Source organism: Aquila chrysaetos, chromosome 9, assembly GCF_900496995.4.
Source record: "Aquila chrysaetos chrysaetos chromosome 9, bAquChr1.4, whole genome shotgun sequence".
Lineage (NCBI taxonomy): Eukaryota > Metazoa > Chordata > Aves > Accipitriformes > Accipitridae > Aquila > Aquila chrysaetos.
The window spans coordinates 38549960-38567037 of record NC_044012.1 but is presented as its reverse complement, the minus strand read 5'-3'; the positions used below and the strand labels follow the sequence as shown (position 1 = coordinate 38567037).

The window sequence follows — 17078 nt, the reverse complement described above, 5'->3', positions numbered from 1 at the left end:
AGGCTTCTCAGCAGTGTAGTCAAACCTCCCTGTTTCACAGATGAAACTAGTCTTAGGGAGTGATATCACATGGCAACTGAGCCAAATCTAATGGACTGCTGGTATCAAAAAGGACACTTCTGCTCCCAGCCCTGCTGCTTTCTTTGTACAGGTCTGGTGCTTGTCTGGCCCTTTGATGAGCTCATGCAGCTCAATAAACTGTAAGAAAATGAATTCAGTAAAAAATATACCAGCCCAGGAAAGGAGGGAGAGTTGGACCCTCTGAGAATGGAGACTGGAACTGCAGTGAGTGGGAGAAGTACAGACATCAGCCTTTTTGCTGCAGATTTGGGGTGGGCTGGGGGATGCCTCGCTGCTGTTCTACGTCTGACCTCCCACTTCACGTCCTAGGTGCCGCTTCCCTCAAAAGGGCACGAGATGAACACGGCCCGATCAGGGAGGCCGGCTGGATAGGGAAGGGGGGGTCATCCAGTAGCACCAGCCCACACGGCAGAGAAAGGAACGAACGGGACCGCAGGAGCCCAGGACGGTGTTGTCATGGGTAAGAGCAGTGGAAGAGGAACCAAGGAGGACAGGGGATACGTTCAGAGTGACCACAGAAGGCTGCTGCAACAAGCACCCGAAAAATGCTTAAATACAGGGCAACGGTCCCGTCTTCCTAATCTAGCTCTTACAGGGTTTATTCTCGTGTATCCATGTAGCTGTCCCCGAAGGAGGAGTCCTGTTTATGTCCCTTATTTAGATCTGCATTTCTCCAAATTGGGATTTGATAAGAGGGCAGCTGCTGCATTTTTATTATCTGTGACAAGCAGCAGTAAAAGCTGTTCAGAGTTCATGATGGAAATGTATCCATATATTGGCATTTATCCAGCTGCACTTCACAAAGGTAAATGGGACGTGAGTGGTACGCTGCCCCCTTTTAATCCATTTTCTATAGACAGGGGTACTTTGCCTCTCTGCGGGAAAGGCCGGCACAGCTACTGTGCTAATAAACACTCATTTCTCACTGCAGCAAATGCGCTTCCCAGACTCATAAATCCAGGCAACTTGTAGTTGAATAACAATTAAATAGCCACATGCATTTCCACACCACGGTCTGGTGTGCAAGGCATAGGCCTAAGCGGCTGGACATCTGCTGTCTGCTCTCCCACACATACTGTGTGGCAGAGCATAATCACTTAATCTTACCCCACCGCCATTAATGATACCTGTGAAATTGGATGCAGAGCATCATCCTACAGATATTTTGCCATATCTTTCAAAAAGAGCGGTGCTCACTCTCTTGCTCTTTCTTTTTCCTTTCTTTCTTTCTTTTTTTTTTTAAGCAGTCTTTATTGTAATAGTAAAAAATACTTTTCATTGCTGTTGGTCTTTCTCTCAGGATTTCCCGGCCAGGGATTCAGTGTGGCTCTGTTAACATCACTGGGAAATGAAATATCATGCTGAAAAGTTAGTTGCGATGCAGGATGCTAATAGATCCTCACAACAATTTTGTGTCACTTGTACAAAACCCAGAGACTCAGTAATGCGATAAGATAAATGTAGCGCTTGATTACAATGGATGTATTGCACTTACGCAGAGCCTAATCATAAAAGATGCCTTTTATATCTGGAGTAATAACCACCATACGTCAGGTAAGACAACAGCAATGTGAGCCAGATAATTCTCCCATTGTTAAAACTTTCAAAATCCAAAAAGCTACAAATGCCTTAATTATTAATTCTATTTAGCTAGATGTAGTGCTGGTGGCCGGAGGGAACATCTTTCTGAGGTTCAGTCTTTCCCCTGGTCTACCAGATAACAGTCTATGTGGCAGATTTTAAAATGTTATAGCCATTTAAAGAAGTAAGAATTGTGTACAGTCGTTACCGTTACCCATCTTGAATTTCCATGCAGCAGGATTACCACATGAAACTGCAGTTCAGATGTTCCCATTTGTCCCAGAAAGCTTGAACAGATAAGCCTTATAGTTTGCTCCAAACTTAACGAGCCTCTTCCAGTGGTGAAGCTGTAGGAGACCCAAGGCCTGTCTTTGCATTGTTGTTGTATAGTTACCTATCAAAATCCTTATTCCCTATAGAATTGGCAGAACCCTTGACTTTCGTCCCCAACCCCCAGCCCGTGGGCCTGTCAGCTGCAGACCAAGTCCTAGCCATGATCACAAGAACATCCTGAATCAGTCTCAATAATTTGCATTTCCTTGCCAAAGATCTTATCTGCTGGGGGTGTGAATTGCACCATCAGGGTTGCTGGTGTTGAAAAATCTGCACCCTTCTGCTCCCCAGATCTACCTTTTCAGGCTAGGTTAATTTATCCAGAAGAATTAATAGAGACAACAAAGCTGTCGAGTGAGAAGGGCCACACAGCGAGACAGCACTGCTCTGAACATCTGCACAATTTGTATATTTGATTAGGTACCTCAGCACTTGCAGATTATTGTTGTTAGAAGCAAATCTTACTTTTGCCGTTTTTATATAAGGCTCTGTGCTGTAATTCTGCAGGTGTTCGTTCTCTGAATACCCACGTCGTTTAAAAAAATGACAAATGCCGATAGTAAAAAATTACATTTGCTCATTCAAACATCTTGCTGTTTACATATAAGAAAAATCATATGCCAGGGGTCCAATGACCTAATGAGAGATGCAACATGGACTTCTGCGGCAGGTGGATGGGGCCCTCAGAATCTGCTTCTCTCACACAAATAGTCCCCTGATATATGTAATGAAAACCTTCTTTTGTTTATAATGACAGATGCCACAGGGGGTTGTATATTTGGATATTATTTTTTCTCTAGGAGTGTTTATTAGCAAATGCTTGAAAGTTTTATGATGTGGTGAAAACCGTATCTCATGATAAACAGGAAGCGCTCAGAGGTATTGCATTGCGCCCGTAACGCAACACAGATTCCAACAGCTTGGCTCTTTTTTTCAAAATACTGTGACACCACTTCCTTCAGGAAATCTCTCTTGTCTGCACCGCTCTTATCTGCCATAGATATGCAAAACCGCAAAAGAAATGGTTGTTTTAAAAATGAATGACGATTCATCAATTTTGGACCGTAGAAACAGATGTCTGTAATTTATATAATATCTGTTAAAAATATGCAGTACGGGCTCTCAGGTCAGTGGATTGAACAAAGTGCAAGGAGAAGAAACTGATACCGTCCCTCCGTCCCGCAGCACAGGTGAAGCTTAGAGAGCAAAGATGCAGATTTCCCCGCAGGGGCTCGAAGCGTCTCAGCCATAAAGCTGGAGGTGCCTCTTCTGCAGTTCGGTGTCGGCAAGGCCAGGATCTGGCCAGTAAAGGAGAAGAGGCAGTCCCGTTTCCTTGTTTTCTGCCAAGACTAGCAACAGGAAAGCTAAGTATGACAGTTCGTACGTGGAACCTTACACGCAGAATAACTGTGCTACGGCCTCCAACTTGCTCATAAAGGCTGCCGTGCACTTGTCATGGGATGTTGTATCAACGTTGGCTGAATTTTGAACCCTGGTGACTTTTACGTGAAAATCTCAGAATCCCGTTAGTGTACCGCTCCCTGCCACTTGTTTCTGTTCAGCCACTGCCCATCATTTAGACTAAATATAATAACAGCAGAAAACTAGGAAGTATACGTGTGCCATCACAAACTCATTAGCCACATGTGTATTTGTGATGAACACCACCCCAGCTGACAACAATGTCAGTGAAAGCAAGTCCTGGTAAGCTCTTTTTGGGAGGTCTGGCATCATTCCCCAAACTGGTTCTCCATGAAGGGACTTGTGTGTCTGCCAAGTGCTTCACTTGCACAAAGCCAGGTGCAGTGGGGTCTGGATATCACCCCTCCAACTGCAACCCTTCTATTCCCATAGCTCATTCCCACTACCTGTCATTTTACTTTCATTTTACATTCTCTCCCCCCCCCCCCATTCCCTTTCATTCTTTCGTTCATCATCCTTTCTCCTCTGCCCTCACATTAGCCATCCTCTTCATCACACATGGTCCCTAATTTTTTAGCTATGAGCAAGAAGTATTAAAACCAGAGTTACTGCAATATCTGAACAACATAAACCCCTAATAATCTTGGTTTACGTTCTTTGACTTCTGCCTCTGTTGGAGGCATCGCTTGTCCTGTCTACAGCTGAACTGAGAACAAGTGGGCGAAACAGACTGCATATTTTAGTATTTGTAAATTATTAGACTTCTGAGGTTTTTGTAATAATCTTATCTCCTTTTTTGTATTTTCATGTATCTTCCTAGCAATCAATGATATCAGAAATACAGAGACTGATATTATGCGCTAGCTAAATCTTTTTGTAAAAACTTAATAGCCTCCCAGTGCATAAAGCTTCGGCACAAGGAAACAACGGTCATATACCGGGACTTCAGTGGCATCCTCACAAGTCACTGTAACATTCTGTATAAATATTGACTATATGTATGTTCTGTTTTGTCAGTCCTCTAAAATAACGTTTTATCTGGTGGTTCAATTCTCTTATCATCCACAGCTTGTTTACTGAATTTTAAGTCTTGGGCAAAGTGAAGCAAGCTCATGAGGAGTAGTTGGTTTTCAAAAGATAGAAGCTCCAGATAACTGAGGACAAGTAAAGCACACAACAATATTGAAATCACTCAGAGTTTTATTGCAGCTGACTGAGACAGAGTGCGCTTTGAGGCTGGGAAATTTCCATTACTGAAGTGCAGGACAGTGCCTGGATACTGCTGCTACTGCAGTTGAAAAATAAAAGCAACTTAATTTTGCATAGACAGCAACAAATTGTCCGTATATTAATGAAAATTGTTAGAATTATATAATAAGCTTTTAAGGTTGCTGAAAAATGGATCCCTTTTAAAATATTTAGAGTATAATTGTAAACTACTTGCACAAAACTAAGGAACATAAAAATGACTTGAAATCGCAACTGTGTTTTCAAACTGTGTTTGTGAACAGCAAATCTCACAAGAACATGATAGATAATACAAGACATCTCCTACAACAGTGACAGATTCTGACAGTGACAGAATGATACCCGGTGCAAGATCAAGGTTGTTACTGACAGTATAGTTCTGCAATTAATAATCTTTTGTGCTCCCCTTGGCATGCACAAAACAAACATAGCAATCTGTTTACTAGTTTTAACACCGTGGTGTATAAGCCACTATAAGCTTCCTGCAAAATCAGTCAGAATGTTGAATGGGGAAAAAAAGCAAATACTGGGGGAAAAAAGTAAATTTGTTTTGGCATCAGTTGCCCAGCAATTTGGGTGAGAGACTGTTTTTAACTTCCCAATGGCGTAAGATTACAGCGAGATCCTAATTTCGCTGAGGTCACTTTATACTGTCAAAGCAGTGGTCGACATTTAAATGAAAGTCAGTCTCAAGGGATTTCAGCTGTATGTCACCAGTTAAATCAAGCCCAGGTAGGTGCTGATGGGAAGTTATTAGCATCTGATGCTCTTTATGAATCTTAGGATAGTTCCCTGTGGATCAGAGCTCATATCTAAGCAATTTAAGTTTGTGTCACATTCATCACCATGGTTCCTGAGTGCTTTAGAAGTTAAAATATATCTTTATAAAACACCTTACGTGTCTTATTTCTCTCTCTTGTCACCCCCGCACAGAGGCTTGAGGTCTTTTTAAATAACGCTGGGAAAGCTGTTTTTTATATACCTAATGCCTGCATTTTGTTGGGACGATGGGGAGGTTCAGGGTCATGCTGAGGTACTCTGAAAGCAAATGCCATGCTCCTACAGCAGCTACCGAGAAAACTGTGTCTTCATGTCCCCACGCAAATAATACAACTAATATAATGATGATGATTTTGGGAGATGTAGCTTTAGTTTTAAATTAGCACAAGAATTTGAAATCCCTCCCACCCCCAATAACGAGTGGCACTGTAGGGCAGCTACATAGTGTTTGTCCTTTGCCCAAACCTGATAATGCTCTTTCCAGGACTCGTAGGGCCTTCCGTAGGATGACATTTACTTTTCAAGAGACCTATTTACAGAACACGAAGTTAACAGTTAAAGTAGATACGTGTAACAGTACAAAGACTTTCTAGACCCTGATTGTAGGATGAACTCATCCATGTGACTCCTGAACTTGATATGAAGATGGAGATAGTCCAAACCATGGCATATTTAAACTGACCGATTGTATGGCTTAGCTGTTTCCTAATATAGCTCTCAAACTGAAGATACTGCATTTCTGTTTGGACAAACTCTTCTTAGCAGCACTTTTATTTCTGTTTGAAATAAAAGCTTTTTTTCTCCCTCCTGCTTTTCATTATCTGCTATCATTTTTTAGTAAGTATCACCTCCCTTTATTTTGATCACGGAACTAATAATTTTCTTAAAACACATTTACGTTCTTCTTCTTTCCAGAACTGAGGCTTTAATGTCACCTTGTTAAGGCAAAAGACCCAACATTAAGTGCAGGTGATGGCAGTGTATTTAAATAGGTTGAAAAGGAATTAGTAACACTTCTGTCTGGTCTGCTTATCTCAGTAACTGTAGTGCTTCGCTGAAGTACATATGCTAAGTTTTGTCACAGGAGAAGTTGTTGGGAAAGCATGCCATAGCTTTTTGACCACTTACTTGGGTTTAATTGGATCAGACATATATTTGAACACAGCACTCAAAGGAGCTGACAGTCTTTCCACGATTTCCTGGTCTGCCTGGTTGGTTTCCTTTTTGATCAGACACATCCTGGTGAAGGTAGAAAATAATCTAGGTACACACCAGTTTTTAATTAAATTGGCTATGACAGGTTGTGTTTAAGCTAGATTCTCCACAATAATTTGTTTTGCATTTGCTGATGACAGATTTATTTATGTATGTAATCAGAACTGTAAGCATAATTTCATTTTTAGAGTTGAGAACCTTTTAAATAATATTTTACTTGGTTTCAGAAAATTTAAACATTTGTTCACAGTTACTGCTGTCTAAAATTTCTGAGAAAAATAATGCTGTGTTTCTAAAGTGCAGAAGAACACGTTGGAAAGGAAAGCATTATGTACAAATAAATACATCAGAAGCATTATCCCACTCAAATACATAAAAAACTAAGCCGTATAGTTGAATGTTTCTTAAACACAGAAAGGAGTTTATTAGATTATGTTGGTCATCCACGACAGCTTTCACTCCATCAAACTAGGCTGGGGGCTGCATCCGAAGCCCAGACCCTGCTGGGTAGGTCTGCCTCAAAGGTGAGTCCTCGGGCTGCAGTTTAGCTAACTGGCTGCAGCTGAAACCAGTAACTCTTCCCTCTCGAATTCTGGCCAAACAGCAAGCCTGATGCTTTGGGGGATGTTAGTAAATTGTAATCAAGAGACTGTACAGCATTTGGAAGCAGCTACGGAAAACTGCAATTGTTCGGTCGATGGCAAAGGAAGCCGGCTTGCAGTTAAGTAGAGACAGAAGAAGGTGGGATGCCAGAAATGACCCTCTGGCAGTTGGGAAAAGGAAGACCGAGAGTACATTGGCAGGGGCACCTTCAAGGCAAAGACAGACATGAAGCAGCAGGGTTGCCAGCAGAGATGTCAATAGTAAAAATGTCAATAGAAAGAGAGAGCAGAGCTGAGAGAGGAATGTTGAAAGAAGAGGGCAAAGTACAACCAGTGAGAACCTGAGAGCAACTGGATTGTCATGTAACAGCTTCTGGCCGAGGGCTTACACAGGAATGCAAAATCAGTAACTACTTATAATAAAAAAGCTTGATAGCTGAGGGGTAATCGGATGATTCCGCACTGGGGTCTTCTGACAGACTGGGACGGGCATAAACATGGAGACACTGGCACGCTAAAGATGTATAAAGATACATATTTGAACAAATTTTCAAAGGAACAGAAGACACAGCTCATCTCAAGCAGCTGTGGCAACAGTAGTTGAAGCAAGTAACAGCAGGACTTTGGATCGGGGGTTAATACTTTTGGTCAAGATCATTAGAGAATTGCAGAAAAAAACCTCAGAAGTGGAGTTAAGATCCTCGTGCATAACTTTTGCGAACTTCCAGACCAAGCAAAAGCTGTTTTAGGAAAACAGAAAAGGCAGACGCTGTTGCAAGCGGTGACCGTGGCGTGACACAAACCATCAACTACGTTTTCACCTCCCATCCAAGGCCTTCGGTTTATTTACATTTATATGCGAAACAACTATCAGGGAAGTATAATTCTATATAAAACCGGCGTGCTAAACGGAGGTTGCAAAACTACACGCTGCAGTTAGGAAACGTCAGGAATAAGCTCGCCCTCCCTACAGTAATTCGGCTTTCGCGCACAACAACCTCGCGCTGCCTGGCATCGGCAGGCTGTAGCCTGGCCAAGAGCAGCGCTCGGCCCTCCTGCCTCTCGGACCAGCGCCTCGAACGCAAGCGAAGCCCTTTCTCTCCCTGCCGCTGACTCACTGCCGGCCACCCCGCGCTCTGCAGCCAGCTCGGCTCCCCACGCAGCCTGCGGGACGAGACGAGAGACCGCAGGCGGGGTCGCAAGGCCCCGCGGGACACCGGGCCCGCCGGCCCCGCTCTCAGGGCCTACCATCGGGGCTGGCGCCCCTCGGCCAGAGGCCCGAGCCTCGCTCGGCACCACGCAAGGCCTCCGGCTCCGCCCGACGCCGGCGGGCCGCGGCCGCGGGGCCCGTCCCGGCGGGAGGGCGGCGGAGGCCCGGCCGCGGGGCCCGGCCCGGGCTCCATTTCCTGCCCGCGGCCCGCCGTCACCTGACGCCTCTAATGGCGCCGGGCGGCCGCGCGCCCGCAGAGCCGGCACGCCCACCACGTGACCCGCCCGCCGCGCCCTCCTCCTCCCCAGCGGCTGCGGTTACCGCAGTCCCCGGCCCCGCCCCTGACCCCGCCCCTCCCCTGACCACCCCCAACCCGGCCCGGCCCGGCCCGGCCCGGCCCCGCCCCGCCGCCGCTCCCCTCCGCGCGAGCCCCCACCCCCTCCTCCCCTCCCCTCCCCCCCCCCCGCCCCGGCCCGGGTCGATGCGCGCGCGCGCGGCCGGCAGCGTCTCCTCACAGCGGCCGCGGCGGGGTCGGCGCTGACGGGGCCTCGGAACCGGCGGCAGCGGCCGGTGCTCCGGAGCGGGCGACGCCTCTTTTCCTCCCTTCCCTCCCTCCCGCATCCTTCTTCTCATCCCCCTCCTTCCTCCTTCCCCCGCCTCCGCCCCCCCTCCCGTCCCCCCCCCCCCCCCCCCCGCACGCAGTCACCGCGGTTCCCGGCACGGACAACATGGCGGCGGTGTCGGGGGCCGGGGCTGCGGGCGGCTCTGCCAACGCCGGGGGCCCGGAGATGGTGCGGGGCCAAGTGTTCGACGTGGGGCCCCGCTACACCAACCTCTCCTACATCGGCGAGGGGGCCTACGGCATGGTGTGGTGAGTGCCGGCTGCCGAGCCCAGCTGGGGCAGCGCCCTTGCCCTGAACAACTCCCTCCTTCCCTCCCCGCCGCCCTGCCCGGCCGCAGCCTCCCCGGGGCCCGGCCCCGGGCTCCGGCCCGCCCTTGCGGGGAAGAGGGGGGGAGAGGCCTGTTCCTTGCCCTCGGGAGAGGGGAAGCCGGGGCTCAAGCATCTCTGCCTCGCTCCCCTCAGCTCTGCTTTTCCCTTCGTGCTCCCGAGGTTGTCCCTCCGGCATCTCCCTTCCCCTCCCTCGCTGCCGCCCCCCCCCCCCCCCCCGCCCGCCCCAAATTCCTCCATCGATGGGTGCAGCTGAACGTCTCGTTTCCTTTCAGTCGTGCGTTTATTTTCTTGAATATTTTTTTTTGTCTCTGCCTCTAGAGTCGGTTGCTCTCTTTATTTTCGCCGTCCCTGTAGTGTGATTGCAGGCGTTCAAAAAGGGGAAAAGGTCGTAAAATCCTGCTCGCAGCACCGCGTTTCTCTTTGTGCCAGTGCGAAGGCTCACCTGGCGGCATGTCCCTGAGGTCACGGTTGATAAAAAAAGTGAATCTGTGCATACAAGTTGCTGCCCCTACCTGCCTTCTCTTAGGACGTGCTGTCTGTGCTGCATAGCCTGCCAGATTAGTGTCTAAATTAACATGTATACAGGTGAAAGTTCTCTTCAGCCGTTCTAGCTCTTGGTTATATTGTATCACAAAGACTTAGGTACTGAGTCTCACTAAAAAGCGATTGCGCGTGTTTGCTTTGGTAAATATCAGTCTTAAAGAGCGAGGTGAATGAACTAAAAAGTACTGAAAATGTGAACTAACCGGATTAAGAGTGTGAGATGGGGTTTTTTTTTAGCAATCTAAATGAGTTGGGATGATGCTGTGTGATGATATATCTAGTGACTGGGTTATAAATCTGACATGCTCAGTGACCTTACTTAGGATTTCATGTTCTGTCTTATATTAGTAAAGCAGGTTAGAAAAACCAAAACTTACTTCTGAAGTTATTTAAGGGATGCAGATGAAAAACTTTTTTTGTTAACGTTTTGTCAACTTTCTTCCAATGCTGCTTCTGTTTCTTCAGCGTGTTTTTTGACCAGAGGTACTAAATGAGGTTTACAGGCTATGACTTCACGAAAGCTTTATCAGCATTAATTTCTCTCTCTGATGCTCAGTCTTTTGTAAACTAGTGCATTTCTCAGCTAAGGCTCTTCACAGCCTTCAGCTGTATGTTACAGATTTTTATAGCTATAAGGTTTTTGCATATAGTAATTGAATTGTGCTGGCCTGTTAAGATGAAGTCATCTTGTATGTCAGGATGGAAGCTTTCATCTAGGCCTGAATTTAGCTGGGAGATGAGCCTCTTACAGAGTTTTGAGTTGTGGCCTTCACTTTTTTGCTGTGGGAAGAACCTTCAAAATGTAAATCAGAAAACCTATTTACGGTGTAAAAATATCCTTGTTATTGTTTTAGTGTTAGAAATCACAGCAATATATCCAGTCCAAAACTTGTTAATGTAGCTTATGGTACAGGCTGTATTTTATTACAGTGTACTTTATCGTCTGAGCTAGGACAAGTAAACCCATGCAGATAATCTCAGTGCTAACTGTGCTGGTTTTACACTTGCAGCCCGATTTAGGAACGTACTTGGGAATAGTACTTCCAAATTGTATGCTGTGTATAGTCCAGTTCATATCAACGGGGTGTTAAAAGTGTGTTTAACAGACAACACGTTAAAGGTAAAATATTGCACGACAGATCAGAGATTACAAGAAGCAGTATGATGGCAGTTGATGCCCTTTTTTGGCATCACTATGCTAGTGAGCAGATACAGGGGAAACGGGGCCACTTTCTGCCCCTCCAAATGGTACGTTAAGTTCTATACTGAAACTGTTTCTCCTCCAAAACTATATAAGGTTATCTTTTATTTTAAAGCTTACTCTAATAAATTGTGCCTGCTATGAATGCTGTACAAAATTACTAACAAAAAATGCAAATCTCCGGTTTAGTTGAAATATGAACTTGGCTCCTGTGTTTTCTACTATGAAATTACTAATGTGAAATACTAAATTCGTATGTTGTGCTCTCAATTATTGCTCTTCTGGCTTGGGTGTGAAATGACAGGGAACAAAGTCTCAATTTATATTGTATACTTGATAAGGAAAGTGTTGGATGCACTTGCGGTTAAATGCCATAGCAACTGTAATGTATTGTAGTGCCTAACATACAAGCTACTATGATTAAATAAGGTTACTTATCAATCAACAGACGTATACGTTATGCAGTTTAATACTGTATGTTTCTTATCTTGCTTTGATTGCTAATACAGTGAGGATCTGCAGAATCTTCTCCCTTGGGGGGCAGGGTAGAGGGCAAGCTGTGAGTGTGCAGATGGAGATGTTTCCTGCAACTGCAAAATCCATTTAAATTTGTACACATTTGTACACTGAAGGAAAGCAAAGCAGGCTCTGATGGTTTTGTTTTAGACCCACAGCTAATGTGTACAACTTGGGAGATGCTAGTTATTTACAAGTGCATTGTGCCATAAGGCTTGTTAAATGGAAAACAAGTGACTTAACTCTTAAAATCCTTCATTCTTTTCCTTGTTTTTCCTAATTCTTATCTTTCTGGATTATTGGATTAGGGAGTTGAAAACAGTAATATTCTTTTAATTATAGTAATAAAAGGGCAAACGAAGTATTCTTAGGATAGTGCTGTTACAGTCGGTCTTCCATTTTGATTTTGCAGCGGAGAGAATAATGTTTGAGAAATATTGATCACAACATAAAATAACAGCACAGGAAATAGAGGAAGATGTTGACTGAATAGACTGTATGTGAATCTTCTCTCATCTGGATTTGAAAACCCTTAAAGGCATTTAACTATTTTCCCTAGTGCAGTCATTTTTAACATAATCAAGTTTTGAGTAAAAATAAACTTAACAGAGTAGTACATTTACTGCGATGTTGTGGCTGTACTTTCTCAGCTTCGTAAGCAGAAAAGGCATGTTATCAGGCAAACCCCCATCTTAACGCCCTTCAGTTAAGCTCCGCTAAAAATGTTCATCCTTTGATACAGGCTTGCATCTTATTCGGAAGTTTTGTTGCTGGGGGTGAACTGGTTAATCAGTGGATATCCACGTCAGTGTCCCTTTCTAACCTATTTTTTGTTTTCAGTATTTCTGCATGTGAAACTAGGGGATGACCAGAGTGCAAACAAAGTTTTAGCCAAAATCCTCAGCACTTCCTAGGACTGCAGAACACTCTTTGAGCAATTAGTTAGTCATACAGTCGTGTTTGTTACTCTGAATTAATTTATCCAAATATATGCAGATGTTGTGGTGTGTTGTGTCCTCCCCCCCCCCCCCCGCCTTCTCTTTTGCTTAAGAGTTGTTTTTAGGGGTTTTGGTGTGAAGTTCTTTATGTGATTTTTCCCTGTCTTTCAGTGATAGGGGATTATCAACCTCAGAGTCAGCTGGGACTGACTTTCAGACCAAGTCTGAAAGTTTCAAAACTACCTTTCAGACACAAAAAATGTGAATGGTTTTTGAGATTGTCTCCTCCTCCGCAAATGTGTGGTTTTGTTTTCTTGGGGGGGGGGGGGGGGGCACGCAGAAAGGCAACCTGTTAACGGGCCATACTTTAAGCACACTGAAACAGTGATAAAAACATGATAGTGTTGAGCTTTACATTTCCAGTGTGACTTGTTCTTCCTCCAGTTGGTCAGTGGTAATTTGGCGAGGATGATAATTTGACAGTATAAAACAAATAATCTTTTTGGAAAGAAATGGTAAATGCGAATGTGATAGGGATGTTCCAGTTTATATTCTGGGTTTTGGAAGCCCTTCTTGTCATCAGGCTTAATGTGAATGTGAAGTATTATCACTGCTGCAAATAACTGCCTATCAATAATAAAGATGAATGCAGTTGGAAGAAAACAATCTTGAAACTCAAATCTTGCATTTCTTGGCCTGAATTTGACTGTGTTGTTACAAAGACATCTTTGTGTTACTGATCTGCTATAGAACAGTTATATTAGAAGTTAAGGTAGTCAACAGAAGAATGTTAAAGTGATACTGAAAAGAATATTTAAAACATTTCGCAGTAGTTTTTTCAAAATTCCGCTCCCTTCTACTGTTTCTTGAAAGAGTCCTACTTGTAGAGGATGGATAATTTAAAATGAAATATGAGAAGTATTCATAAAGACTCGAAACAGGAAAAAAATCAGGAATAGAATGATCTGCAAGGCATAGATATTTACATTAAAAGATGAAAATAAACAACTTGATGGGACCGATGGTTGCGTAATATTTTCTTTCAAGACTGTCCAACATTACACAAAAAGGTAGCAAGGTAGCGTTTGCATCCCTCTGTGAGGGTCAGATTGGTGATCTGGGGTGGACTGCTTAGTGGTAAGGATCAGAAACAGCCTGTAATTTTTTTCTGTTAACTATGGCATTGATCTGGAGAGAGTACCCTTTAATGATACAGCAAGTATAGAGATTCATGTCCCTGTTTATATGTGCATCTAGGGAGTGCAGGTTGTGTATGGGTGTCGATATCTGGTAATTAACATGTTCTGGTCTGTGTGATAAGGAGAACAGGGAGCTGATACAAGTTAGCCAACACTAATATGTCCTCCTTAGTGCAAGGATCAGAGTAGAGAATTAGGGAATGTAATTGGTGGCTAGTTATCGGCTTCTTCCCTCTGGGGAGAAGGCTGAGGTAAGCATTTCCCTTCAGTCACTCAGACTTCGCGCACTTGCTTAACCTCTCGTGGAAAGAGGAAAGGAGCAATTGGAGCTGCTTTTCCTGCTCTCCCCTGTGATGGGACAGGTGGTCGGCAAGCCGTGCAGCAGGCATCAGGGATGGGACAGCAGCTACTCACTCTCTGTTCGTATCAGAACTGTCTTTAAGATTTATGGAAGATGAGAGGTAGCAACTTTTCCTGTCTGCCCAAAGTAATGGGATACTGGCTTAACAGTTGAAGAGTGCAGGTCAGGGACAGTTGCATTTTATAAATAAATACACATTTTCTTAACATAGCATAGTCCAGCCCATGGAAACAGATAGCAATAACTCGTGTTATTTTTTTTTAGGCATGATTTATGGCTTATGAAATAAGGCTTATGTGTTCACAGTATCTGTATGTGGTTGCATCAGTCTGTTTCCTGTACCCCTACATGAGATTCTTGAACCTGTTGCCTGCCTTCCATCAAATTTGACAAATGGTAGAAGTCTTAAAGATGGCAAGTTTCTGCAAGTTTCTTAAAAATAGGTATTTTGCTAGAGTGAAGAGATCCTATATGCTGCTCCACTGAGGAAGAGACTGCATCAGGAGGTCACATATGAGAGGTCAGACTCCCCCAAAGAGACACGACAGATGCCCCAGTTTCACAGATGGATTTATTGGTACTCTCGAGACCAGAAATACGTATTTGTAGGACACCAGGCTCTGTTAGTTCAGCAAGCTCCCTGTTTAGGAGTGGGGATCTACAGCCCACAGAAAAGTTAATACTTACCAACTGAGTAGGTGTACAGCTCAACTTGACTTGAAAACTAATACGTCGCCAACATAGTAATTTTTTAAATGCTTTTTATGTTGATGCTTTGTCATAGCTTTCAGCTATGATCTAAAAATGAAATTAACTGATCAATTTGATATTTAATAAAAATATTTTATGACATCTTGCTGTGGAATATTTTGCAGCATAAGGTAGGTTGAAAGGGACTTCCTGAGGTCATGTATTCCAACCTCCTACTCAAAGCAGGGCTGATGTCAAAATTAGATCAAGTTGTTCAATTTATCCACTCAATATTTCCAAAAACTCCAGGGGTGGAGACTCCACAACATCTCTGGGCAGCTTCTGGTTCTAGTGTTAAACCAATTAATTGCCCAGTGAAACTTTTGCACTTAAAAACAGAGTTTCCCTTGCTGCAACTTGTGACCGTTGCCTCTTGTCCTTTGTACTTTTTACCTCTGAGAAGAGTCTGAATCAGTTTTCTCTGTAATCCCCCTTTATGTAACTTAAAAGAGCAATTAGATGCTTTCCACCCCCCTTTTTTTCCCACCTCCTAGCCTATACAAATCCAGTTTCCTCAATCTTTTTCTTGTATGACATGTCCTTCAGCCCCCTGTGCATCCTAATGGTTTTCTGCTGGACTTGCTCCAGCACTGGGAGAGAGGAAAACTGGATGTGGCCTCACAACAGTAATCACTTTGGTTGACCTGCTGGCCACACACTTAATAACGTAGCCCAGTCCATGGTTAGCCTTCATTGCTGTGAGCAGGCGCTGCTAATGGATGAAGTTGGGTGGTGTTCTGGTAATCTAGAAAATACTTTTACTTGCACTTAAAGTGAAGTATTTTAGGAACTTTTCAAATAATGTCTCAAAAAAAAAAAAACAACAACCAAACCCTGCAACATTTTATTAAGTGATTTCAATTGTATTTGATTTTGATTTCCAAATCGCTCAAATGAAGCATATGGAGCCATAAACATATTTTAGAATATAACTTTTCTTTTACTGTGTTGTAAGGTAATTTAAATTAATAGTGTATGTGAAATGCAGCAAAGAGTAGTTTGTTTCAGGTGATTTATCTGTGTAAAACCTAGATGCTATCAATTGCTAGGTCAGTTATTAAAGACAGTTGTTTGCTTGTGAATGAATCTCCTTTTCAGAAGGGAGCTTATTTTCCTTTGCTTTATTACAACTTTCAGGCATATAAAGAAGCAATTCTCAAACTCATCCTTTTGCAAGGTACATTAGAAGCCAAATATGCATTACTTATCAGTTATCAGCTTTGGCCAGGTAGATTAATCAGATCGAAGTAGTACTAAATGTCATTAATTCAGATGGGGTTATTCGATGAGATGTTGGCACATACTTTGGCAAGACGAGGTTTCCCATACCGCATCGGTGTGCAGTAGATCGGTTTCTGTTTCAGAGAGCATTCCTGCCTCCACCCCTGTCTGCTGGTGAGAGCTAACGCGCCAGCCCCGTGTCCCCGCAGAAGGGACTGTGCCCAGGCTCCCACCCGGGAGGCTGCTGGTGCCCTGGCAGCCCCTGCACGCTGGCTGAAGGAAGGGCTGCCCAGAGGTTGCTGTGTGCCTCCCCAGGCCCAGTTGCCTCTCAGCAGTGGATGAAATACTGATTTGTGTGTGTGTGTTTATATATATATATATAAAAAAATTAATATGTGGCTTGTAGAAAGGCTTTAATAGAAATAGTGGTCTGTTAGATTTGGGCAGAATCTTCACGACGGTCCAGTTTTTGGTGGAGTTGTGCATGAGTTTTTACTATCTATGTTGCTTAGCAGTACCTAAAACCACAACAACCTAAGTTCTATTAAGGGAAAATCTCTTCTCTTGGAAGTTCTTCTTTTGTATTTTAAGAGAATTTTCATAAAATACTGAAATACACTGTGGTGATTAGAATGCAAATGAGAGTTTTTGTTACATGGTAGACAGTAATTTGTCTGTGTTGTCGGTATGTTTTAAGTACCAGCAACTTGCAATTAGGTTTACAGTTTATAATATGCAATTACTTCATTTTGCAGTTTTTCTTAAAATTAGCAGCTGTCACTGCAGTACCTTACTTCTTGCGTGTTTGGACGGAAGGCACTTTGCTCCACCAAATATTGCTGATGTGTCCAGAATAAAACCTGAAGTCATTTGAGCACTGCAAATCAATACTTCCCAAACTGCTTCAGTCCAGAATTTGCCCAAT

General features: G+C 43.8%; 2 protein-coding genes and 1 long non-coding RNA gene across 4 annotated transcripts in view; 2 read left to right on the top strand and 1 right to left on the bottom strand.

Moving 5' to 3' along the window:
• PPM1F (protein phosphatase, Mg2+/Mn2+ dependent 1F) overlaps positions 1-4493 on the top strand; it is a 44575-nt gene extending 40082 nt beyond the window's left edge. For both annotated transcript variants that reach the window (XR_005933273.1, XR_005933272.1), the window contains one exon: positions 391-4493. The gene's annotated coding sequence lies outside the window, so the exon portion shown is untranslated. The remainder of the gene's footprint in view (positions 1-390) is intronic.
• A 106-nt stretch (positions 4494-4599) lies between these two features.
• Positions 4600-9065, bottom strand: LOC115346262. Its single transcript, XR_003925080.2, has 2 exons — positions 8988-9065; positions 4600-8002 (listed from the first exon to the last, which is right to left on the bottom strand). It is a non-coding gene; the product is annotated as an uncharacterized LOC115346262 (long non-coding RNA).
• Positions 8932-17078, top strand: part of MAPK1 (mitogen-activated protein kinase 1) — a 36337-nt gene continuing 28190 nt past the window's right edge. The window contains exon 1 of the mRNA XM_030026110.2: positions 8932-9343. Within this exon, the coding sequence (XP_029881970.1) occupies positions 9201-9343 (143 nt within the window). The 5' untranslated portion in view covers positions 8932-9200. The remainder of the gene's footprint in view (positions 9344-17078) is intronic.